Here is a 26,745-nt window from a genome sequence, read left to right as displayed (position 1 = left end):
CAACTCACAAGGATTAGGAGAGAGTGAGTGTGGGGGATATTGGCCAATTCATGTGTGGGCGTTGAGGGTCAGTGCACGCTGGGTCGAACAGTAGTTTAATCTCAATAGTTTCCTTTCCTTCATCTGAAATCATGTGGGTAAAAATCAGAACTGCTGAAAGCAAATACATCCACAATATTGCTTTCACCTGTCCCATGTTTCAGATCAGTGCATTTGAAGCAGAGGAGAGGAAGCCACTGAGGACTATTGAGATACACACGCTGAAAGAGTTTGTCTCTGTGGGTAGTCTACACTAGCGTTCGACCCAGCACAAGCTCAGATCATTGATTTATTGTAAGGTGATTTCTGTGAACCTGGATAGACCTAAAGTGTCAGCTAAAACTATCTGGGACTGGACAAAGAGAGGACAGAGATCCGGGAAAGACACACACACACACACACACACACACACACACCACTGGATAATAATCAGAAACACAATATTTTGTTTTATAGTCAGTTTGAAAGTCAATTGATTTATATATACATTAGTTTGTATTTCAACTCCACATTAGATGATCAACTTCAGGTTCTAGCAATTACGACTGACTGACCAAGATTCATCAGTCATGTTGTTTCATTGTAAAAATACCAGAATTTGAAAATTTGAGATTATTTTTCAAAATTCTATAAGCAGGTTGTTTTGCTGTCAACCTGCATTACTATGAAATACTTGGCAGGAGTCCTGTTGCTCTTGACAACAATGCTCACTACAGTCAACAGTGCAGAGGTGGGTGACCCCAGTTGCACATATTATTTGAATATATCGGTGACACAATTTACAGGAAGCCATAGTTTATATTTATATATGTAGCCATATATTTATATATGTAGCCATATACAGTATATGTTATCACTGAATAGCTGTCCTCAGCAGTGCCAGAATGATTCTAACAGTGTATAGCTCTCCTCGGCAGTACCAGAATTATTGGAACACTGTATAGCTCTCCTCAGCAGTGCCAGAATGATTCTAAAATGTTATAGCTGTCCTCAGCAGGGACAGAATGATTGTAATGCTGTATAGCTGTCCTCGGCAGTGCCGGTGTGACGAGGAGCTGTTGAACATTGAACCGAGCTCGGTGGACATCCGCTACACGATGTGCAGGGAGGAGATGATGGGGAACATCACCACGGGCGACCTGCTGACCAGGGAACGCCAGGCCAGCCCCTCTTTCTCCACCACCTGGTCGCAAGCTGAATGCTGCAAGATGACCGTGGCGAACCTCACGACCTCCATGTCACAGCGCTGACCCTCTACACAAATACATACAACCGCACCGTCCCTTTGATCTTCGACGTGGAAGCCAGATCTCTGGGCCCCGACGCCAATGTTTACCGCCGGTACTTCCTGTTCAAGTCCCTCCCCTTCCTGCTGACCGATGCCCTGCGGCTCCTGATAGGTCGGGACGAGGCGGAGGCAGAGTTGGAGCAGGATGGGAAGGGCTGCCTGCTGGTGTATACTGACAGCAGGCGCGGGGACAACTTGTGGGGGATCAGGTGCGCACCGGGCACTTTGTCCTGGCGTCCACACGGCGGTACAGCTCCAGCTTTGATCTGACCAACCGGATGTGTCACGGGCACCTGCTGCCCTGCTTGCACTCGCACCACTGACGCTCCTCTTCAGGCCTCAATGTGCTGGTGCCACCCTACGAGCTGTTCAGGGTAGTGGCGGTAAAGAAGGTACCTAACAAATGGGGAGGTGCTCTGACGTGGCACTTCTACCTGGAGTATATTGGCACTATGACCAACCTCAACTGTGCTATGACTTCTGCCATGTGTCTGGCAAGTCAGTTTGTACAAAGCACTAAGCCAATAAAGTTTGTTTGTTTGAAGAATCGATTGATTGATGGATTTTAAGATTTTTCAGTAGACACTACTACCCACTACTCAGAGCCATAGACATGGATTGCAATCATCACTTTTTCTCTCTACAAAAAAAACACTCAAACCTACCTTCCTAATGTACCTATACATCGCTCTAAACTCGAAATCCCTCAACAGTCCCTGCAGTGGCAATTTAGTAGATGTGGCAGTACTTTGTGGTGATGTCTCCCTAGTAGACCATTCATACAGCAATGATGTCTTTCTAGTAGACCTGCCAGTGTCTGTCCCCCAGTACAGTCTGCATCCTCCAAAAGCCCCACATGCTGATTCAGGGCATCAAACTCAAACGTTCCATTTCCCTAAACACTTCCCTCTCCATCTCCCAGCCTGCTCAAAGCATGTCCGTCAGCTCCCAGCATTGGTCAGGACTCGGAGGCCAGGTAGTGTCGGACCTCTCTGCCCAGCGAGGCATCCCCTAGCTCCCCCAGACCGCAGTAAAGCGCCAGGGTGGTCTGAGAGTAAGGCTCAGCCTCGATCGCTTGCTTGATGTACTCCGCAGTGATCTCTGTGATCTTTAAACATTTTCCTAGACATGCTAGATCTAAGAGAGTGTTGTTGGGTGTCGTTGAGAGGCCAAAGAGGAAGCAGAGGAAGAGGTCATACGTTCTGTGCGTATTCCGTAAAACCCTGTCCACGGAGCATCTGTGGAGATCTAAAAGGGTTGCTCTCCTGAACGTTCCTTTCAATCGATCAAAGAGTGTAGTAGGTTTCTCCTTTCATTTGTGTAGATGAGAAACACGTGCAGGGCAGCTAGGTAGTCTTGAATGCCTGTGTAAGCAAAGCGGTACATTTCCTCCAGGTACATCTCACACCCTGCGATGAGTGGCCTACACAACCTGTGGAATGTGGAACTTTTAGAGACGTCGATTCCGCATTCCTTCACATCGCTCTTGCTGAATATGAGGTTACTTCACTCCTGTTGTAGAAAAGCCAGGTTCCCAAGCTTACGAACAACCGCTCTGATTCTGAGTGTTCACCATTTCGATCATTCTTCAAACCGATCTGAACAAGCAAAAAGTTAGTGTATAGTTGCGTCAGAGTGTCATCAGAGTGTCTATCTCGACACACTCTCCCGCCTCAGTGTTTTCTAAAATGGCCGCTAACATCTCACAGCACAATGATGTCTGGCACTGGATGCAGAGGTTCCGTGATGACTCTAGGGCAATATCTTTCATGACTAGGGCGATAGCTTTGTGCACCAGACTCTGATCGCCAAACCTCTTTCTAAAAAAACTCCCTCTCCTGGGTGTCATCGAAGCACCGTACCTCCATCAATCACCGTTGTTGGGGGAGGAAGTCAATGGGGATGAACCTGGTGGCCGCAGGCCTGGTGATCACCCAGACGTAGGCGGAGGTAAGAAGCAGCTGACACCTGGTGAGGTTCGCTTGGAAGATGGGCAAAGGCTTCTCCTTATTGATGTCAGACTCCACTGATTTGCTTTCAAAGTCCAGGAGATGGTTGAATTAGTCCAAACTGGCCAAGATGAAAACCACCTTATACCGACTCAGATCCATAGCCAGGGTTCTCGCTCTCTGACGTCATGGACGAGTGGAAGTGGATGAGGAGGCCACTCAGACTGAAGCTCCGGTCTATCAGCCAATTGAGTTCACTGAAGGGAAAGACAAACAAGAAGTCGACATCCTGATTGGCTTTGTCCTCGGCCCAGTTCACTACAAACTTCTGGACACTCGCTGTCTTCCCTGAGACCGCAGGTCTTATCGTCAGGACGGTTTTTGCTTGAGGCCTATCCGGAGATAGCGGCGGTTTGAAGACATCGTCAAGCTTGATCGTTACTTCCTCATTAGCAGTGGGTATATCTGATGGTGGCCTTACAGGTCATGTGGCAGCATGCCTATCGTTGTGCCATTGGACGTTGCCCTCGGAGATGAGGAGTTCCACATAGGAGTGTGTGAGGCAGTGGCTCCGCACCTCTTGTCCTGCTGGGGTTCCATCACACAATGACGCACACCTCCCTTTCAGCTCTGATTGGAGATTCTCTCTGACTCCTCCTACTGTTCGGACAAAGACACACACACAGAGAATTCAGATTAGATTGTTTTGGAATTTTTGCAGGAGTACAAGTATATATGCATGCCTACAAGAGAAACATTCTGAATAAAACTAAATCTATTATTGTCTCTAGTGCACTTTTTAAATTGTTTTATTTAACCTTTAATTAGGCAAGTCAGTTAAGGACAATTTCTTATTTACAATGACGGCCTACTGTACTTAGCTCTAAATGTTGTGTGCACAGAGAGATGAGCTACAGAAGCAATGTCAATAGGAAGTAGATTCGGTATGTAAGTCCAGGCATAGGAAAATAATGAAGAGATACAGTACTTACACTTGCTCCTCTGAGAACGGCTGTACGTTCTCCCTCGTTGTTTTGCAAGGTCACCCCCTTTTGGCCAGAATCCTCCATTGCAGTCTGATGTCAGAATCTGTTGGGTTGGTCTGGGCTACACTTGTGATTTCCTCCCGGAAGAGATTCACAGCAGGGTTGGGCTCATGTTGTGTTTGTGAGTGATTATTTATTGTAATTCGGTCCGTCTTTGTGGGCTCGTGATGTTACTTTGTAAATTTGTCTTTTTGAGTGAAGTACGTTGATTACTCATATCTGCTGTCCTGCGCCTGACTCTCTACACCAGCTACACACAGGACAATAACAAACAATAATTGGTTGAGTGAAGCCAGGTGTGTAAGACAAAGACAGAACAAATGTAAAATGAAAAGTGGATCGGCGGTGGCTAGAAAGCCGGTGACGTCGACCGCCGCCCGAACAAGGAGAGGGACCGACTTCGGCGGAAGTTGTGACAGTACCCCCCCCAGTATCTGGAAGAGTGACCTGTCCGATTCAATGAATCTCTCATATTTTATAATTGAGTGGAATTTATTTTAATTGCACCAGAGGAAGAGGTTTTACTCCGCCCGCAAAATCTGTCAGAAACATAAGCCCACGAAGCGAAAACATTTTGTATTGAGGTCAATGAAGGTGTCGAATTTGGGCAACAAAAAACGTAATTGCTAATTTGCTACGTGAGACTTATTTGATCGCATAGAAGTTTCGTAATGGTTAGGTTGTTATGAATGCACATAAGTGGACACACAACTTTGAAAAAAAGTACTTTATATTTGAGTTGTGCCTGTTGTCATAGAGATAGAAGACTCATCATTGATATAAACTGTTTATCATGGACATTGCCATTGAGGGCTTCAACCATTTTAAATTAGTCAACTGGGTGAGGATTCCTATGAGGTGGGAGCAATCAGCCATTGAAGAAGAAGAAAACAGACTACTTTAAAATAGAGATAGCATTAATGGTGCTGCCCATGCGGTTACAGATGCTATAATGGCACAGATACAAAGATGCTCCAGAGTGGCGCGGCGGTCTAAGGCACTGCATCTCAGTGCAAGAGGCATTACTACAGTCCCTGGTTTGATTCCAGGCTGTATCACATCCGGCCGTCCCATAAGGCGGCGCACAATTGGCTCAGCGTTGTCCGGGTTTGGCCGGGGTAGGCCGTCATTGTAAATAAGAATTTGTTCTTAACTGACTTGCCTAGTTAAATAAACAAAATTATATGTATTTTAATGAGTCCTCTATCTGTCTCAATGGCCTGTTGTTCACACATGTATCTGCCCTCTCACTGGATAGAATGTTCCCATCTGATCTCGCCTCCTCCCACCTGCCTTCCATGTTTGAGGACTTGTATTTCCATTGTTAGAGTGGTCACTTGACCATCTTGTCCATATAATAGACAATCTTTGATTGCAATTAATTAAATTCTACTTCCTGTTACTCCAAATCAAATTCAAATTCTACATCCTTTAGAGGGTGTATGGTTGTGTTGAATTTCAACTCATGAGTCAATTGCAAAATTCTGAATTGAGCCCAACCCTGATTCACAGCTAATAGTACAAACCTGAGATACAACAGAGGATCAGATAAATTGTAAACCTGACTCTAAGACTTGGGGGGTAGTTTTTAGCTCAAATCAGTCAGACTAGACAGACGATTTCGTGAAAAGTAACTTGTCGGTGTCCTCTCATGTCTGGCAAATGAAGGCGCTGACAAGTGCCTATCCACCACATATGCGAATGGCCGATACAGGCGGATTCAGTGGAATGCGACGCAGCCCATGAAAATAAACAGAACGTCTCTAGCGTAAACACAAGGGAGCCTTTTCTCAAATGAAAGTGGACGAAAACATGCTTCTATGTGATAAAAACGAATCTAGCTAGATGTGCAAGACATTTTATACATAAAAGGATAAGTGGCATATCGTTTTTAAATGTTTGCATGGTTTTCTCCTTTGAGAAAACAACAGCTGATTGAAATGGGGTGTGGCAGATTTCAAAACTCTTCAGAGAACTGGTAGGATTCTCTTGTGCATCCTCGCCAAAAGGAGGATATCAAGGAGGGGAGGACCGTGTTCCGTTTGCCTACTAACGAATTGAGACTCTCCTTGACCACTTATCGGTTTTCCAGGTCACGGAGGACAGACTTTTTACCAAATTATTAAAGTCAGGGGTTTTATTTAATAAAACGTGGTGACGTCACCAACGTCCGGGCCTCTGTTAGTTCCTCATGGAATAACGTTTCACAGCAGCCACACCTCTCTACTGCGTTGCACACAGTCAAATTAGCCTCAAGGTTGCCTTGTTAAATCTTGTTCATTCTCTAAAATTAAATACCATGACTGTTTTCTCATTAGCTGAGATTGTCGTTTGAAATGTCTGATACAACATACTTTGGTGATATCGTTATCAACCTACCACAGACCCCTTAAAAAAAAATGTGAATGCAGGATGTGCTATTAGTTTGCTAACACTCTTTGAGAGACTGGTAGAATAGCTAGCATATCTAGCCATCGCTAGCATTCACTGGTTGAAGTTTAAATCACTTTTGAGTGTAATTGAGTGGACTATTACATGAATAAATGTCATTAGGGTGTCCAATCAAAAACACATATTTTGACCAAAGGGTAAAATAGTATGTTAATTGTGTAGATACTCCTCTATGAAAACCAATGGTCCAAACCCATGTCTCTCATAATCAGTTCAAAATTGTTTGCCCTTAGGGATGGCCAAAATTAAGGCGACTAAATCAATGGCGGCCAGAGAATCAAAGTGGTCAAAAAACTGGAAAATAGCGTTGTGTCAGCTAGGCAGGATGCTATGCGAGGATTAGGCTAATTGACAGACTCACTGTTGAAATCATAATTTTTCTTCTTGAATCGGGAGGACATAAAATAGATATTGATTTTGAGACATGCCATGTAGTATTGTCATATTTTAGTATGCTGTACCCTTTATGGTAATAAAAAAATTCCTGTTCTTTTTCTTAGATTTCTCACAAACAACTTTGCAGAGGACCAACACATGTAAAACCCTCAAAAGTTACTGCGAGAAAGCGCCACCGCTCTGTCAGAGTTCGGTGCTTATTATTGAAGTTACAAAATCTGATTTTTAAATATAATGTTTATGATATGTTAGATATGTTATCGACTCAGAACATGAATAATCATATTTGGTCAAAGTTAGTTTATAAGATAAGGAAGTTACATTTCATCACCAAAGCGCGTTTTCATTCATTTAGAGTGGGTGGACGGGAGCGGGATATCGTTACGCACGTCACCTAAGGAGAAACAAACAGGCTTATGAGTACACACACCTCCGGATAACAAAGACCAAGACGGGTTTCCGGTTTCCTGTTTCCGGTCACAACTTGCAGACTTGTTTACGCTGCTGTGCGTTTTGTTGCCGATCTTACTTTGCTACCTGACGGTTTTTTACTTTTTCATTACCGTATATTTTTACTTTTTCCCTCACTCAACTTTTTTCATTCAACTTTTTCACCCCGGAGGTTTTATCTGGACATGGTTCGTCAGGACTTCAAACAGCCGAAGCTAAGTAACATTAACATGATGCCTTCTAATTGCAGTCGTTGTACTTATAATATACAGGAGAACGATCGCCTTACGGCAAGGATAGCTGTGCTGCAAGCCCAGCTTCAGACGCAATCGTTAGGCAAGGGTAATTTCAGTGTAGGAAAGGATGAAACAGCGTCTGTGCCACCAGTAAGTACAGATAGTAACGTTAGTATAAACCCCCTCGCACGGTCCCCGCAGCCGGACAACTTTCTCATGGCTTCTGGAGGGAAACGCTGTAGGAATGCTCAACCGGTGTCGCTTATTCAGCCGACAGAAACTTTCAACCGGTTCTCCCCATTAAGCGAGTCGGAGTCGGAGGCCGAGACTTCTCTGGTCTCTACTCCTCCCGTTGTGGGGTCTGAGACGCCAACGGCTCCCACCATTAGCTCTGACAAATTGAAAACCCTAGTCATTGGCGACTCCATTACCCGCAGTATTAGACTTAAAACTAATCATCCAGCGATCATACACTGTTTACCAGGGGGCAGGGCTACCGACGTTAAGGCTAATCTAAAGACGGTGCTGGCTAAAGCTAAAACTGGCGAGTGTAGAGAGTATAGAGATATTGTTATCCACGTCGGCACCAACGATGTTAGGATGAAACAGTCAGAGGTCACCAAGCGCAACATAGCTTCAGCGTGTAAATCAGCTAGAAAGATGTGTCGGCATCGATTAATTGTCTCTGGCCCCCTCCCAGTTAGGGGGAGTGATGACCTCTACAGCAGAGTCTCACAACTCAATCGCTGGTTGAAAACTGTTTTCTGCCCCTCCCAAAAGATAGAATTTGTAGATAATTGGCCCTCTTTCTGGGACTCACCCACAAACAGGACCAAGCCTGGCCTGTTGAGGAGTGACGGACTCCATCCTAGCTGGAGGGGTGCTCTCATCTTATCTACAAACATAGACAGGGCTCTAACTCCTCTAGCTCCACAATGAAATAGGGTGCAGGCCAGGCAGCAGGCTGTTAGCCAGCCTGCCAGCTTAGTGGAGTCTGCCACTAGCACGGTCAGCGTAGTCAGCTCAGCTTTCCCCATTGAGACCGTGTCTGTGCCTCGATCTAGGTTGGGCAAAATTAAAAATGGCGGTGTTCGCTTTAGCAATCTCATTAGTATAAAGACCTCCTCCATTCCTGCCATTATTGAAAGAGATTGTGATACCTCACATCTCAAAATTGGGTTACTTAATGTTAGATCCCTCACTTCCAAGGCAGTTATAGTCAATGAACTAATCACTGATCATAATCTTGATGTAATTGGCCTGACTGAAACATGGCTTAAGCCTGATGAATTTACTGTGTTAAATGAGGCCTCACCCCCTGGTTATATTAGTGACCATACCCCCCGTGCATCCGGCAAAGGCGGAGGTGTTGCTAACATTTACGATAGCAAATTTCAATTTACAAAAAAAAAAACAATGACGTTTTCGTCTTTTGAGCTTCTAGTCATGAAATCTATGCAGCCTACTCACTCACTTTTTATAGCTACTGTTTACAGGCCTCCTGGGCCATATGCAGTGTTCCTCACTGAGTTCCCTGAATTCCTATCGGATCTTGTAGTCATAGCAGATAATATTCTAATTTTTGGTGACTTTAACATTCACATGGAAAAGTCCACAGACCCACTCCAAAAGGCTTTCGGAGCCATCATCGACTCAGTGGGTTTTGTCCAACATGTCTCTGGACCTACTCACTGCCACAGTCATACTCTGGACCTAGTTTTGTCCCATGGAATAAATGTTGTGGATCTTAATGTTTTTCCTCATAATCCTGGACTATCGGACCACCATTTTATTAACGTTTGCAATCGCAACAAATAATCTGCTCAGACCCCAACCAAGGAGCATTAAAAGTCGTGCTATAAATTCTCAGACAACCCAAAGATTCCTTGATGCCCTTCCAGACTGCCTCTGCCTACCCAAGGACGTCAGAGGACAAAAATCAGTTAACCACCTAACTGAGGAACTCAATTTAACCTTGCGCAATACCCTAGATGCAGTTGCACCCCTAAAAACTAAAAACATCTGTCATAAGAAACTAGCTCCCTGGTATACAGAAAATACACGAGCTCTGAAGCAAGCTTCCAGAAAATTGGAACGGAAATGGCGCCACACCAAACTGGAAGTCTTCCGACTAGCTTGGAAAGACAGTACCCGTGCAGTATCGAAGAGCCCTCACTGCTGCTCGATCATCCTATTTTTCCAACTTAATTGAGGAAAATAAGAACAATCCGAAATTTATTTTTGATACTGTCGCAAAGCTAACTAAAAAGCAGCCTTCGCAAATGGAGGATGGCTTTCACTTCAGCAGTAATACATTTATGAACTTCTTTGAGGAAAAGATCATGATCATTAGAAAGCAAATTACAGACTCCTCTTTAAATCTGGGTATTCCTCCAAAGCTCCATTGTCCTGAGTCTACACAACTCTGCCAGGACCTAGGATCAAGGGAGATACTAAAGTGTTTTAGTACTATATCTCTTGACACAATGATGAAAATAATCATGGCCTCCAAACCCTCAAGCTGCATACTGGACCCTATTCCAACTAAACTACTGAAAGAGCTGCTTCCTGTGCTTGGCCCTCCTATGTTGAACATAATAAACGGCTCTCTATCCACCGGATGTGTACCAAGCTCACTAAAAGTGGCAGTAATAAAGCCTCTCTTGAAAAAGCCGAATCTTGATCCAGAAATTATAAAAAACTATCGGCCTATATCGAATCTTCCATTCCTCTCAAAAATTTTAGAAAAAGCTGTTGCACAGCAACTCACTGCCTTCCTGAAGACAAACAAATGTATACGAAACGCTTCAGTCTGGTTTTAGACCCCATCATAGCACTGAGACTGCACTTGTGAAGGTGGTAAATTACCTTTTAATGACGTCAGACCGAGGCTCTGCGTCTGTCCTCGTGCTCCTAGATCTTAGTGCCGCTTTTGATACCATCGATCACCACATTCTTTTGGAGAGATTGGAAACCCAAATTGGTCTACATGGACAAGTTCTGGCCTGGTTTAGATCTTATCTGTCGGAAAGATATCAGTTTGTCTCTGTGAATGGTTTGTCCTCTGACAAATCAATTGTACATTTCGGTGTTCCTCAAGGTTCCGTTTTAGGACCACTATTGTTTTCACTATATATTTTACCTCTTGGGGATGTCATTCGAAAACATAATGTTAAATTTCACTGCTATGCGGACGACACACAGCTGTACATTTCAATGAAACATGGTGAAGCCCCAAAATTGCCCTCGCTAGAAGCCTGTGTTTCAGACATAAAGAAGTGGATGGCTGCAAACTTTCTACTTTTAAACTCGGACAAAACAGAGATGCTTGTTCTAGGTCCCAAGAAACAAAGAGATCTTCTGTTGAATCTGACAATTAATCTGGATGGTTGTACAGTCGTCTCAAATAAAACTGTGAAGGACCTCGGCGTTACTCTGGACCCTGATCTCTCTTTTGAAGAACATATCAAGACTGTTTCAAGGACAGCTTTTTTCCATCTACGTAACATTGCAAAAATCAGAAACTTTCTGTCCAAAAATGACGCAGAAAAATGAATCCATGCTTTTGTTACTTCTAGGCTGGACTACTGCAATGCTCTACTTTCCGGCTACCCGGATAAAGCACTAAACAAACTTCAGTTAGTGCTAAATATGGCTGCTAGAATCCTGACTAGAACCTAAAATGTGATCATATTACTCCAGTGCTAGCCTCCCTACACTGGCTTCCTGTTAAGGCAAGGGCTGATTTCAAGGTTTTACTGCTAACCTACAAAGCATTACATGGGCTTGCTCCTACCTATCTTTCCGATTTGGTCCTGCCGTACATACCTACACGTACGCTACGGTCACAAGACGCAGGCCTCCTAATTGTCCCTAGAATTTCTAAGCAAACGGCTGGAGGTAGGGCTTTCTCCTATAGAGCTCCATTTTTATGGAATGGTCTGCCTACCAATGTGAGAGACGCAGACTCAGTCTCAACCTTTAAGTCTTTACTGAAGACTTATCTCTTCAGTAGGTCCTATAGTCTGGCCCAGGAGTGTGAAGGTGAACGGAAAGGCTGGAGCAACGAACCGCCCTTGCTGTCTCTGCCTTGCCGGTTCCCCTCTTTCCACTGGGATTCTCTGCCTCTAACCCTTTTACAGGGGCTGAGTCACTGGCTTACTGGTGTTCTTCCATGCCGTCCATGGGAGGGGTGCGTCACTTGAGTGGGTTGAGTCACTGACGTGGTCTTCCTGTCTGGGTTGGCGCCCCCCCTTGGGTTGTGCCATGGCGGAGATCATTGTGGGCTATACTCGGCCTTGTCTTAGGACGGTAAGTTGGTGGTTGGAGACATCCCTCTAGTGGTGTGGGGGCTGTGCTTTGGCAAAGTGGGTGGGGTTATATCCTGCCTGTTTGGCCCTGTCCGGGGGTATCATCGGATGGGGCCACAGTGTCTTCTGATCCCTCCTGTCTCAGCCTCCAGTATTTATGCTGCAGTAGTTTACGTGTCGGGGGGCTAGGGTCAGTCTGTTACATCTGGAGTATTTCTCTTGTCTTATCCGGTGTCCTGTGTGAATTTAAATATGCTCTCTCTAATTCTCTCTTTCTCTCTTTCTGTCTTTCTCTCGGAGGACCTGAGCCCTAGGACCATGCCTCAGGACTACCTGGTATGATGACTCCTTGCTGTCCCCAGTCCACCTGGCTGTGCTGCTGCTCCAGTTTCAACTGTTCTGCCTGCGGCTATGGAACCCTGACCTGTTCACCGGACGTGCTTGTTGCACCCTCGACAACTACTATGATTATTATTATTTGACCATGCTGGTCATTTATGAACATTTTAACGTCTTGACCATGTTCTGTTATAATATCCACCCTGCACAGCCAGAAGAGGACTGGCCACCCCTCATAGCCTGGTTCCTCTCTGGGTTTCTTCCTAGGTTTTTGGCCTTTCTAGGGAGTTTTTCCTAGGGAGTTTTTCCTAGCCACCGTGCTTCTTTCACATGCTTTGCTTGCTGTTTGGGGTTTTAAGGCTGGGTTTCTGTACAGCACTTTGAGATATCAGCTGATGTACGAAGGGCTATATAAATAAATTTGATTTGATAATCAAGGTATAATGGGAGCTATAATCCAGTGTCGTTATTACTTGGATTAACTGCTTTCAATTGAGAAAGATTGCTTCCGTACCCCACTTCCGTGATTGTAGAAGAAAACGTAACTTTGTGGAGTTATGCTACAGATCAGGAATCAAATTAAAAGTAGGCTACTCACCACTTTGTCCATGCTGCTACAGACTGAAAGATCATGTGTGTTTATATAGGACGTTTACACATTTCCTGTAACAAAACATTGGAGTTTAACAAATTACAACAGTGCGCAATCGGAATTTCGTGGAAAACTACATAACATTTGTATTTATTGCAGATCCCCATTAGCTACTCTTCCTGGGGTCCAATCACGATTATGCAATTACATACAAAATAAAACAGTACATAACACAACATATTATTACACTCTACTTGTCATTGGCGTCGTAAGTATAGGACCAAGGCGCAGCGGGTAAAGTGCTCATACTTAATTTATTTAAAGATAACACTTAAACAAAAGAAACAAACAACGAAAAACAGTTCCATAAGGCACACAGGCTATACAGAAAATAACCACCCACAAAACACAAGTGAAACAAACCTCAACTAAATATGGCCTCCAATTAGAGACAATGACAACCAGCTGCCTCTAATTGGAGATCCTACCAAAAACCCAACATAGAAATAGAAAACTAGATTTAAACATAAAAATAGAAAACATAGAACCTAAACCAAAAACACCAAAACACACAAAACAAACACCCCCTGCCACACCCTGACCAAACTACAATGACAAATAACCCCTTTTACTGGTCAGGACATGACACTACTCTAACACAACATATCTATAATACAAAATCAATAACACAGTAGTATAACAATATTAAAATGAACATGCATAACATAAATACACAGAATGATAAATGAGGCTCATGTTTTGCTACCAAATAGCATCGACATGGCATATTTCACAAATGTTTAAATGTTTACTCACAATAATGTTATAATAATGGCACATTGGCACAAAAATGCATGACCACAGTCTAAGGCATAGAAAGGTTGTTAGGGAACATTTTGAGTCCACATGATTTAAGATACACTTACACAATTTACAGTATACTGTCTCAGAGTGAAACACTGTGCATTATGTACAGTATACAGTATACTGAAATATAAAAACATTCAACCACTAGATGGAGGAAAAGGATTGGAAGAAAAGACCAACGTTTTCTATAAACAAAGCTGGAAATGTATAGGATTTTTAAATAAAAAGTTAATTCACTGTTTACAGTCATTGTTTTTAAATTTGAAATGTACAGCTGTCTGGCATGCAAAGTGACAGAACAAAAGGTCACACACTTAAACTCGCTAAATAGAGAATCCACCAACCAATTACAGTGGTTTCTCCTATTGACCCTAGAAGTAGGTTACATTAAAACTACAATCTGGAGTTGTGTTTCTGGAGAAATGTTTCTGAAGAAATGTTTCCACTCTCAAACTTATAGAAGCAGCTGTGGATTCAAGGAATGATAGTTTACACAGGTATTCTGAAGCAATGCATTATTTGTTTACAAAGATTTAAATGACAACAAAAACATAAAACGGGGAATGGAGTAATATACCATCATATTGAGTTGTGATAGGGTATGTAAAACATTTATATATTTCAAGCATGGGTATTGATGTATTGATGACTGTTAAACATCAGGAAATATACACATTTTATGACTTAAAATGAAATGTATGGGTAAGTCGTTGACTTAATATATTGAAGCTCAGTACAACATGTTTATTTTTTATCAGTTTGAATAAGTAAAGAGATTATTTTAAAATAGTTGAAAAGTGAATTATATCTTCATATTCAGTCTCAGTAACTACTCTGAAATAGAGTAGTATAATATGAAATAGCCTACAGTGCAACTCACTATGGTATCGTCAGATTTTGTATTTCCGGGTCACAGTAACCTGTGCTAGCACAGACACAGTGGGGAGAACAAGTATTTGATACACTGCCGATTTTTCCTACTTACAAAGCATGTAGAGGTCTGTAACTTTTATCATAGGTAGTACATTTCAACTGTGAGAGACGGAATCTAAAACAAAATCCAGAAAATCACATTGAGTGATTTTTAAGTAATTTATTTGCATTTTATTACATGACATAAGTATTTGATCACCTACCAACCAGTAAGAATTCCGTCTCTCACAGACCTGTTAGTTTTTCTTTAAGAAGCCCTCCTGTTCTCCACTCATTACCTGTATTAACTGCACCTGTTTGAACTCATTACCTGTATAAAAGACACCTGTCCACACACTCAAACAGACTCCAACCTCTCCACAATGACCAAGACCAGAGAGCTGTGTTAGGACATCAGGGATAAAGTTGTAGACCTGCACAAGGCTGGGATGGGCTACAGGACAATAGGCAAGCAGCTTGGTGAGAAGGCAACAACTGTTGGTGCAATTATTAGAAAATGGAAGAAGTTCAAGATGACGGTCAATCACCCTCGGTCTGGGGCTCCATGCAAAATCTCACCTGGTGGGGCATCAATGATCATGAGGAAGGTGAGGGATCAGCCCAGAACTACACGGCAGGACCTGGTCAATGACCTGAAGAGAGCTGGGACCACAGTCTCAAAGAAATCCATTAGTAACACACTACGCCGTCATGGATTAAAATCCTGCAGCGCATGCAAGGTCCCCCTGCTCAAGCCAGCGCATGTCCAGGCCCATCTGAAGTTTGCCAATGACCATCTGGATGATCCAGAGGAGGAATGGGAGAAGGTCATGTGGTCTGAGACAAAAATAGAGCTTTTTGGTCTAAACTCCACTTGCCGTGTTTGGAGGAAGAAGAAGGATGAGTACAACCCCAAGAACACCATCCCAACCGTGAAGCATGGAGGTGGAAACATCATACTTTGGGGATGCTTTTCTGCAAAGGGGACAGGACGACTACACCGTATTGAGGGGAGGATGGATGGGGCCATGTATCACGAGATCTTGGCCAACAACCTCCTTCCCTCAGTAAGAGCATTGAAGATGGGTCGTGGCTGGGTCTTCCAGCATGACAACGACCCGAAACACACAGCCAGGGCAACTAAGGAGTGGCTCCGTAAGAAGCATCTCAAGGTCCTGGAGTGGCCTAGCCAGTATCCAGACCCGAACCCAATAGAAAATCTTTGGAGGGAGCTGAAAGTCCGTATTGCCCAGCGACAACCCCGAAACCTGAAGGATCTGGAGAAGGTCTGTATGGAGGAGTGGGCCAAAATCCCTGCTGCAGTGTGTGCAAACCTGGTCAAGAACTACAGGAAACGTATTATCGCTGTAATTGCAAACAAAGGTTTCTGTACCAAATATTAAGTTCTGCTTTTCTGATGTATCAAATACTTATGTCATGCAATAAAATTCAAATTAATGACTTAAAAATCATACAATGTGATTTTCTGGATTTTTGTTTTAGATTCCGTCTCTCACAGTTGAAGTGTACCTATGATAAAAATTACAGACCTCTACATGCTTTGTAAGTAGGAAAACCTGCAAAATCGGCAGTGTATCAAATACTTGTTCTCCCCACTGTATATACAAAGGCTGCACTAATGTAGATAGAGCACGACATGCTCTGATAGGAGTGTCACGGCTGTCTGAAGGATCGGACCAAAATGCAGCGTGTTCGTAGTTCCACATTTATTTATTCCGTGAAACTAAATGCTATACACTTGAAACACAAACAACAAACCGTGACGCAGAGAGGAAAACACACTACTCAAAAGATAATCACCCACAAACACAGGTGGGACAAACAATTTAAATATGACCTCCAATTAGAGGTAATGAGGATCAGCTGCCTCCAATTGGAGATCAACCCAAACACCAACATAGAAATACAAAACTAGAAACTGAACATAGAAATAAAAAACAGACCAACACCCCCTGTCACGCCCTGACCTACTCTACCATAGAAAATATTAACTTACTATGGTCAGGACGTGACAAAGAGAGTGTACAGTGTCTGCAGGAAAAAGTGATTGCATTCTTAAGGGAGGATGTGCTACATAGATAAGGACAACCAATAAATGCTCCATCATAATAAACAAAACAAGCTAATTAAGAGCTACAATTTAGCCCAGACCTACCTTTTGCGAAAAGCGTTAAGAGGAAAATGTCACTCAAGATCAAATGGCAAATCAAGATCTATCCCTCAGCAAGTTTTTTTTCGATACAACATACATGGTGAAAGGAAAACATTTTATGGACCTTTTGTTTCTAAAGGAGCCTAACAGCCATTGGTTCTAAGGAGTAGGTGGCTTTATCTCAAACGCCTGCTTTTTTTAATATTATGTACACAGCTGCTATCCGCTGGCAAGCTAAACAATGACCAGCTCAAAAGATACAGGGGAGGCACCTACATTTAAACAACAGAACAGACAATATTGAAAATAAGCTTTGGCACAGCAGTAGCATTGCAAACACACTAGTGAATTGTTTTAAAAGATATGTTCCATTTGTTTTAACCAATACATTGGGATTTGGGACAAAATACACTTGAAAAGAGGGATTATCCCGATCCTGCTATTTACTCAATGCATAGTTATTGAATTGGTCCTTATCAGTGGATGTCATCGAGTCCTCTATTTGACAGGTCTGTGAGAATGACCTACAAAGAAAGCCTGAAACTATAACATCAGCGCAACAGTTCCAGGGGATTTTTCTCCATTAACAACTGTGCCTCTAAAAGGTTGTTAGAATGAATATTTTTTTTCTTTCATTTTGTTTCAACATCCTCTTTATGATAAACCGTCCTCTACAGAATGTGAGTTATCCCACCGTTTTTCTCCTTCATGCTGTGTCAACATCCCCGCTGCCAGCATTGCGATGTAACAGGAGTGTATCATAAACTGATGTCAGGGTACACAACTCCAATTCTGGTATATCTGTTCTGTGCGACTCCAATTCCGGTATATCTGTTCGCTCCTCCTAGGCAGGGAGAAGGAGGTAGGGGAGGGAAGGACAGAGAGGGACAGGGAAAGAAGGGGCAGAGAGAGGGGAGATAAAAGAGGTTAGGAAAGTAACACAATTAAAAAAGGATCTTATGCTTCTTCATTATAAACGTTGTGCCAGAGGAAGGAAACAGGATATGCCTGACACTCTCTTGTCTACTCAGTGTTGCCAACTCCTCAGTAAGGAAAGTAGCTATTGGCTGTTCTAAAAGTCGCTAAATGACATAGTCACCTAATTTGCCATGTGCATGTAATTGTGATGGACGCTGTAGGAGAGAGGAATAACGTCGTGGGAGAGACAAAAAGTGAGTAAAATACACCCCAAATATGTTTAGAACTACAAATGAGCAAGCTGCAGAGTGGCACACACATCGAATAAGAACCAGATATTTGAGGCCATACTCCTCCTTCAGCCCTTTTTGGACCCCATTGTTAATCCCCGTCATAACAGAGGCATTGTCAGTCCCTATCCCCAGGAGTTTCTCTTTTTTAAGACCACACTTCGAGGAAAGCCACAACAGCACGGGCTATAGATTTGGCATCTCTTCCCTCCAACTCATCAAGCCCCAGAAATGTTGATACAATTGTCTGCTTGGTGCCACTAAAGTACCTTATCACAACCCCCAGTTCCTTGGAAATACTTACATCCGTGGACTCATTGAGGAAGAGGCTGAAACGCTGGTCACCCACATCTGCGACCAACTTTTTCAGAAAGTATGGTGCTAGAACACCATTAATAATTTCTGTGCACTTTGTCCTGTGCATTTTGAAGTGGGTAGCAGTAGTGGAGTCTGAGAAAGCAGCTCTACATGCTTCTCCAATGTGATCACATGCCAGCATGGAACAGTGTTCAGCAATAGCTAATGCCATGGTGGCCTCAGCCTTTTTTGCAGAGTCAAATTTTTTTAACCATAAATGGCAGCTTGTTTTGGGTGGAACTGTTATCAGGCTTTACCTTTTGAGTATGTTTTTGAGTTGTCATGTGCCCGTGTATCATCTCCAATAAACGGTTTCAACCAGCCTTTGAATTCAGGGTTTGATTCCCAGTCCTTTCTGTATTTTTGAGTGTACAGTTTAGACTGAGACATGATGAGCTAGCCAGCTAGAAGTTTAGCTTATGTCACAGAGAGGCACACACACAGTACACAAGGTGAGTAAGTGACTGAGGCTGTGTGAGTCAAATGCAGTGATTTATTTTTGTGTAGTGATTTATTTTAGACAAAGAACCTTTTACATTTACATCCCGCAGCGGCGGCTTTCTGCATACGCGATTCATTTGCAGTCTGGACTCGGAGAGGTGAACATCTCCTGCTCTGACTGCATCTGGGAGCGCCTGCTGCGCGAGGACTTGGCCGCCTGTGAGTGCTTTGGGATGGGGGTGGGGCCCACGGCAGCACCCGCTGCTCGTTGAGAAGAGTAAGAACGATATGTGCTTTCACGTCAGTCTCCAAAAGTCTCCAATAACACCAGAAAAAGTCGCTCGATGTGTCGTTAGTCGATTTTTTTTTTTAAATGTGTCGCTAGAGGGGTCTGAATACTTGCTAAATATAGCGACAAAATCACTAAGTTGGCAACACTGTGTCTACTCTCATTGTTCTGCAGTAGGTAACTCAACAGTCAACACAGCACATCTAGAACATTTTCTACAGCTAGTGGGAGGAATCACGAAGCCTTACTTTAAAAGTCCACAGACTTTGCAAATACTGTAAAAGACTAAAGGCATTACTAACCAAATGTTATTTGTTACATACGCCGAATACAACAGTGAAATGCTTACTTACTGTACAAGCCCTTAACCAAGAATGCAGTTAAGAAAAATAAGTGTTAAGTAAACAATAGATAAGTGATTTTTTTAAAGTTACAAATAATTAAAGTGCAGCAGTAAAAGAACAATAGCAAGGCTATATACAGGGGGTACCGGTACAGAGTGAATGTGCGGGGGCACCGGTTAGTCGAGGATTGAGGTAGTATGTATATGTAGGTAGAGTTAAAGTGACTATGCATAGATAATAAACAGGGTGTAGCAGCAGCGTAAAAAGGGGGGGGGGTGCAATGCAAATAGTGTGGGTAGCCATTTGATTAGCTGTTCAGGAGTCTTATGGCTTGGGGGTAGAAGCTGTTAAGTAGTCTTTTGGACCTAGACCTGGCACTCCGATACACCATATGTGCTGTGTGGCTTCTCATTGTGCAACCCAACCATATCATATGGGCAAAACTGGTTGCAATGACATTACATTTACATTTTAGTCATTTAGCAGACGCTCTTATCCAGAGCGACTTACAGCAGTGAATGCATACATTTCATCGATTTTTTTTCTTTATTTTTTTTTTCTGTGCTGGCCCCCCGTGGGAATCGAACCCACAACCCTGGTGTTGCAAACACCATGCTCTACCAACTGAGCTACAGGGAAGGCTGGCCGTGTATCAAACTCAGGTGGCCTCTGCTACTCAAGACCACATTAACACACTGGCACAGAGCTAAAGCCTACAGTTGTAGACATGAGGGCTGCAAAAGCTGCTGTATTTTCAATCAGCCTGTAGCATTTTTACTAACCTGATTATCTGTTCGTTTTTTAGGGGTTATCGTTGCATACTCAATGTCAGCTTGCACTCTTTCGGATGAATCTAAGAAGACAAATAAAGTAAAGTAAATATAGGGCTAGGGTGAGGTGTCACTAACTGACAGAGACATACAGACGCTCACCCTCCCAGGACAGGTTCTGTAAACACTCAGGACTCATTTGTTACTATGAGTACTGGTCTGTGCTTGCAGCCATTTTGGTGTCAGATAAGCCAAGCTATTCAAGTGATCATTGTCAGAGTGTGTGTGTGTGTGCCTTCTGCTTTTTCAACATTTTGAGAAGTTGTCTGGGATAACGACGCTGTCTGACCAAGCAGATGAAGTGTGGAAGATATGACACTTTATTTGACCTGCATCCTGTGTTCAAGCAAACATTTCCAACCTTTTCCAAAACACTGCCCTTGATTGTACATTTTTTAAATAAAAAAGGCTAAGCATGCTTTGACTTTGGGAAGTGACCTCACACCTCTAAAAGATAAATACCTGCCTTGTGAGTGTCCATTTCTACTCTTCTTTCGATAGACTGCAAGTCCAACCAGCCCTGAGGCAACCAAAACGCAGATCGCAGCAATAATAAACAAACCCCCAGTCATCTCATCACTGTCTGAAATAAAACGCAAGGTAATTATTTTTTGCAAAGTATGTTTTGAATGAGCTCAACTACACTTCACTTTCACTTGGTAATTGCTATTTTCTGGATGGCTTTAATTCAAAATGTCTCTTACCTGCATCATTAGGATGACCATCTTCGCTGCAACATTTTGGGACATGAACTGTCTCATTGCTGACAGGGTTAGCAGCCACACAGCTGTAGGTGGAGTTGTAGTCCTTTCCCTCTACCTCCAAACGGAGAGATAGATCGGTGGTGAGTTCAGGACTGCTGGTCTGGTTTAGTATTTCTTCTCCCCTGTACAAGGTCAAGGTCACCTCTTTATCGTTTTCCACAGAACACACAACACTACAGGAGCTGCTGTCACACTCTCTCAACTGAGGTTTGGAAACAACATCTGGAAGAAAAAATATGAATAAATTGGAATTGGAACCTATATTAAATGTGTTTGTAATATACAGCACACACACACGCACACGCACACACTTACTGTATACAGTGAGCTGAATTTTTGTTTTTTTTCCTTCATCTGTATTCTCCACAGTATAAACCCCAGCATCGTCTATCTGAAGTTCTGACAGAGTGAAGTATCTTGTAACATTGTTCAAGTGGAGGCGGTTTTCAAATCTCTTCTCCATTGTGATTTTGCCTTGTTTACCAGGGTACACATTTGCAATACTGCCAAGGTCTCCATAAAGTAAATTGCCAGACTTGATCACCCTCTCTGGAAAAGAGAAAGACTGTCCCACGATGCCTTTCACCCGCTGAGTCTCAGACTGGTCTGTTTGCTGAGAAGCACAGAGTACTGGGGAAAGAGAGAGACTCAATATCAACACAATGACTGCAGTCACACACTAAATCTCACAATACCTGGATAAGTGTTTAACATGTCAGTAACTGCATCCATATGATATTGTGATCTGATGTCAGACTGCACTGAAGATGACAATGACATTCAATAATTAGTTCATTTTTCTGCACGTCTGCAATGTCTGGAATGACACTACTGACTTGAGTATCACAGTCCTTCTTAGTTATTTACAGGCCTAATGTGATGGTTGGGGTCAAGAAATAATTGTTAGGACTAGAAGTTGAATATTTTGTCAGAAATTAAGTTCATATGGAAATGCATTCTCTGAGTGAGGGAAGTTCTCCCCAATTGACTGTTGTTTTTCCCCCAAAATAAAAGTCAATGATATCACTGAAAAAGACATGACTTTACAGAGATATTTCATTACCACCTAACATGATTAAATAGCCTAGATCTTATCCTTTGAATTTCAGGGTCAGAAGAACATTTCAGCATGATAGAGGACTATTGTAGGCATTAGCCTATGTGTTATTTGTTGAAACAAGGTTTTGTGTTGAGAACACAGAAAAATAGATCAGGGGCATGATGGTTGTCCTACTCGCAGTAGGAAAGAGGCAGGAATTCTGTACATATGGACACTGCAAATATATTCTGATTATAAGCAGCTGTAGCCTGTAGAAAGTGCCTGCTAAATTACTCAAATGTAATTATCTAGACAGAAGTAATGTATATCAATAATCAGTGGTGGAAAAAGTATCCAATTGTCATACTTGAATAAAAGTAAAGATACCATAATAAAAACTAAAAGTGAAAGTCATCCAGTAAAATACTACTTGAGTAAAAGTGTAAAAGTATTTGGTTTTAAATCTACTTAAGTATCAAAAGTAAATGTAATTGCTAAATTATACTTAAGTATCAAAAGTAAAAGTATCAATCATTTCAAATTCCTTATATTAAACAAACCAGACCGCACAATTTTCTTTTTTTTATTTACGGATAGCCAGGGGCACACTCCAACACTCAGACATCATTTACAAACTAAGCATTTATATTTAGTGAGTCTGCCAGATCAGCGGCAGTACGGATGACCAGTCATGTTCTCTTGATAAGTGTGTGAATTAAATATATTTTTTGTCCTGCTAAGCATTCAAAATGTAATAATAATTATTTCCTAAATAAAAAAGTGCTAACTGCAAAAGATTTTAAGGTTTTAGGCACAGCTGCAGGAAATAGTTTGGGTGTGGGGGTTCTTCTATTTTTTTCATTGACGGAGGGTGGATGTTTTTTTTCCCCGCACTACAGACGGCTATATCAGTCTGCTTATACACGACTATTAAAGGCCCAGTGCACTACTTTTGTGAAAAAAATACATATATTTTTTCCACTTCTGATTTTTCAGGGGGTGCTGCAGCACCCCTACTTCCCACTACTATATGGTTTAAGGTGTTGAGTAAGGTAGAACAAATGTTTCAGTGTCACATCCTCAGAGGAAACATAGTCTTAATGTAACCAATTAGGCATTAGGTTACCCAGATCATTAGCTTAATAATCTGGTTATAGGCTCATAGGCCCAACAGCATATTATTGGGCTTGTACAGTAACAACTTTTCAGTATTAGTTCTACAGGTGGATAGAAGAAAACTCAAGCACACGCTACGGACATAATGTATTTGTCCTCCAATAGCGAACTGTATACATTGTGTATCTGAATATGTGACTGTGTCTCTGCTTGTGAACACAGACTGGTTTCCTTTCCCATCAGTCTGTCACATCGTGTGGTCTGCTTTTTCTGTTACATTAGTGGTTTGACCACACTGAGAAGCAGCCCCACACAGTCTTCCCTGCGTACAGAGTCCCGTCTCACACACAGGCCTATGTGGTGAAATATGTTTCCACTGCAAATGAATATGTTAAACTGCAGCGAACAGAATAGTTCTCAGTAATGCTAAAGGTGTCACGTCCTGGCCAGTATATAAGGTTAATTGTTTTGTAGTTTGGTCAGGGCGTGGCAGGGGGTATTTGTTTTATGTGGTTCGGGGTGGTGTGTTTGTGTAAAGGGTGTTTGATTTAGTATTTCCGGGTTTTGGTTTATGTTTAGTTTATTCTATGGTTAGTCTAGTGTGTGTGTTTCTATGTTTGGTTGAATGGGGTTGGGACTCTCAGTTGAAGGCAGGTGTTGTCTATCTGCCTTTGATTGAGAGTCCCATATATTAGGGTGTGTTTGTATGTGTTATTTGTGGGTGATTGTTCTGTGTGTAAGCCGTATGCTTTACCAGACTGTTTGTAGTTGTTCGTTCGTTTTGTTATTTTGTATGTTCATTTTTGTAGTTAATAAAAATCAAGATGAGCATACACGTACCTGCTGCGTATTGGTCCTCCTTCACCGACGACAACCGTGACAAAAGGTCTACCAGTGACTCTTATAATTCTTACAGTTGTCTGATCTATGTAGACCTGCTAGGGGTCTTTGGATTTCTAAAAATGAAAGTGAAATTGCACTGGGAAAAGGAAGGCTATTTTGCATGGGTGGGTAGGCCTAGGAGTGTAACTACAGATTTTCCACATTGTTTTCACATTCTCTAAGCAAATTAACTATACAAATTGGTGATGAGACAATGAACATTGTGGTGATAGCCTCCCTAGTGTTGCATGTTCTTCAGCGCAATGAAGCTAGCCTCCGGCTTACATACTCCAGACACTTGATAATAAAGTATGTATACGGTATAAGCCTAATATCTTTCTGAGTTTATGTCTCACCCACACATACTCACATACCAAAGTCTTGTTCGTTTAGGATAAACATACTTCTCAGCATCGCCATAGGGATTGTAACAAAGGATAGACAACACACAGACAGCGACTTATGAGAAGAAAAACAGTTAAAAAAAAAAAGTATGCAATGGTTGAGGGGCTATTTCTGCAGCTGGCTACTGTAACAGTAAAACTGACACCAATTAACAACAAAGCATTGGCTATGCCATCAACTTGTAACTCACTGCAATTGTGAAACTGCAGTTACAGTATTTGCAGTATAATGGTTATTTTGAATGAGCAACTGCAGTATAACTGCAAAATAACCAGCGTTAGGACATAACCACTACACCAGGGGTTAGGCAACCATGGTCCTGGAGTGACGCAGGCTATTCATGTTTTTCATTTAACCAACCACAGGTGTGTTGAATTTAGGTAATAACTGAACTGATCAATTAGCTCAGCTGGTCAGGTGTGGTGCCTAGTTGGAACAAAATCCTCTATTACCTGAGGCACTCCAGGAACAGGGTTTCCTACCCCTGTACTACACAATTACTGAATTGTACAGGATAATATAATATTAACCCTGCCGTTACAAAAGTGACTCTAACTGTGTTATTTTGGACGCCGCTATTGCAGTAGCCATATAATAAAACAGCATGTGCAACTGCACAACTGCAATGATTTCTGTAGGGAAATATATTTCTCAATGGAAAATGACAGATAATTTCAAAACATCAGTTATGAGTTACTGAGTTATTGTTCCAAGAGCAGCTGGTAAAATGATGAGCTCCTAATATCTAGTATTAAGATATCAAATTTCAAATGATTGAGGAATTGTACATTTGAGAAAAACAAGTGAGTGAAAGATAAAGAAGGATTAAGAATACAACATCGGAAGACAACTTTTATCCAGATAACTCAATTGGATAGCTAACAAGCTAACAGTTGTTTACAGGTTGCTAAGAGTTTCTAGCTACTGGCTACCTGCTGCTAGCTAACAAATAACAAAAAGGACAATCAAAAAGGACAAAGGACAGAAAAACTAGTACCTAAACCTACACAACCAAGAGAAAACAATTCAGACAGAAAACAATCGTGGTAGGCTTTGTTTACATTCAGAAACATCTAGCTACAACTAGCCAAGTGCAAACCAACTGTAACATATACTGTATCCAGCTGTAATAAACTAAGATGGATACATTTACAAGCCCATACTCAGCAACCTTACAATCCAAAATGCAGAAGGTATTGCCAGTGAAGCAGGGAGGAAAAAATATAAAGAAAGAGCAAGCAGATACCCTAAGAGCAGAATTTATGCAACAAAAGTACAAAGAAATCAAGGTGGATCTTCTCATTTTCATTGAACGTCCAAATTCTTGGCATGCAGCCCTGCACAAGGCGAGCAAACAACTTAAGTAGAACTTTAAAGAATTTTTACTTAAGTACTTTACACCACTGCTGACCACATACTTTTGGTCATGCAGTGTTGCTCTTATAGCTCTTGAACGTCTTCATTCTCAGGTTTAAGACATTCAAGCTAGACACTTACACCCTAAAAACACAGTTTTTTTGTCCCACGCTATGACCAGAGGAACATCAAATTTGTGTTGGGCTGACCAGTGACCAGACCATGACCTTTTTAAAAAAGTACATTGCCTGTTCCAACGACCTGCCTGTCGCTCTTCCATCCATCTATGTAACAGACAGCCTCTGACCACATAATGACAGGAAACCACAAACATTTCCTGTTTAATGGCCCACTCGAATGTAGCTTAAATACCACTGAGTCTGAATATTATTTTTACATAATGACTTCTAGATATTGATATCCATTAAATAATTTCTTCATTTTGGGGATAAAGCCATGTCCATTGTCCTTCAATGATTCATCATGGAATTCCCAAGTCCCAACACCATAAAAGTGCATGTTTTACTATCACATCCATAGGCATTAGTCTTTTCAAACATCAATGGGCAGGCACTGTGAGCCTAAACACAGTGAACATGTGACTTCTGTCATTTGGCCAAAATTCTAATAGAACACAAATTAGTTTCAAATGACAAGCTACAGTCT

General features: G+C 42.2%; 1 protein-coding gene across 8 annotated transcripts in view; it reads right to left on the bottom strand.

Annotated features, from left to right (window-relative positions):
• Positions 1 to 13,391: 13,391 nt before the first annotated feature.
• The window catches only part of LOC106602779 (SLAM family member 5), a 42,163-nt gene continuing 28,809 nt past the window's right edge, over positions 13,392 to 26,745 (bottom strand). For 2 of the 8 annotated variants that reach the window (XM_082974341.1, XM_014195636.3), the window contains 5 exons: positions 21,597 to 21,911; positions 21,222 to 21,503; positions 20,984 to 21,100; positions 20,470 to 20,540; positions 13,392 to 17,892 (listed from right to left, as the gene is read on the bottom strand). In XM_082974341.1, the coding sequence (XP_082830467.1) occupies positions 17,755 to 17,892; positions 20,470 to 20,540; positions 20,984 to 21,100; positions 21,222 to 21,503; positions 21,597 to 21,911 (923 nt within the window). In that variant the 3' untranslated portion in view covers positions 13,392 to 17,754. Of the gene's footprint in view, positions 17,893 to 20,469; positions 20,541 to 20,979; positions 21,101 to 21,221; positions 21,504 to 21,596; positions 21,912 to 26,745 lie in introns of all 8 variants that reach the window. The other 6 variants (XM_014195637.3, XM_045716754.2, XM_014195640.3 and 3 more) reach the window with 6 other exon arrangements.

Source organism: Salmo salar, chromosome 04 (assembly GCF_965601325.2).
Source record: "Salmo salar chromosome 04, fSalSal1, whole genome shotgun sequence".
NCBI classification, from domain to species: Eukaryota; Metazoa; Chordata; class Actinopteri; order Salmoniformes; family Salmonidae; genus Salmo; species Salmo salar.
This window is presented reverse-complemented; position numbering and strand designations above follow the sequence as displayed.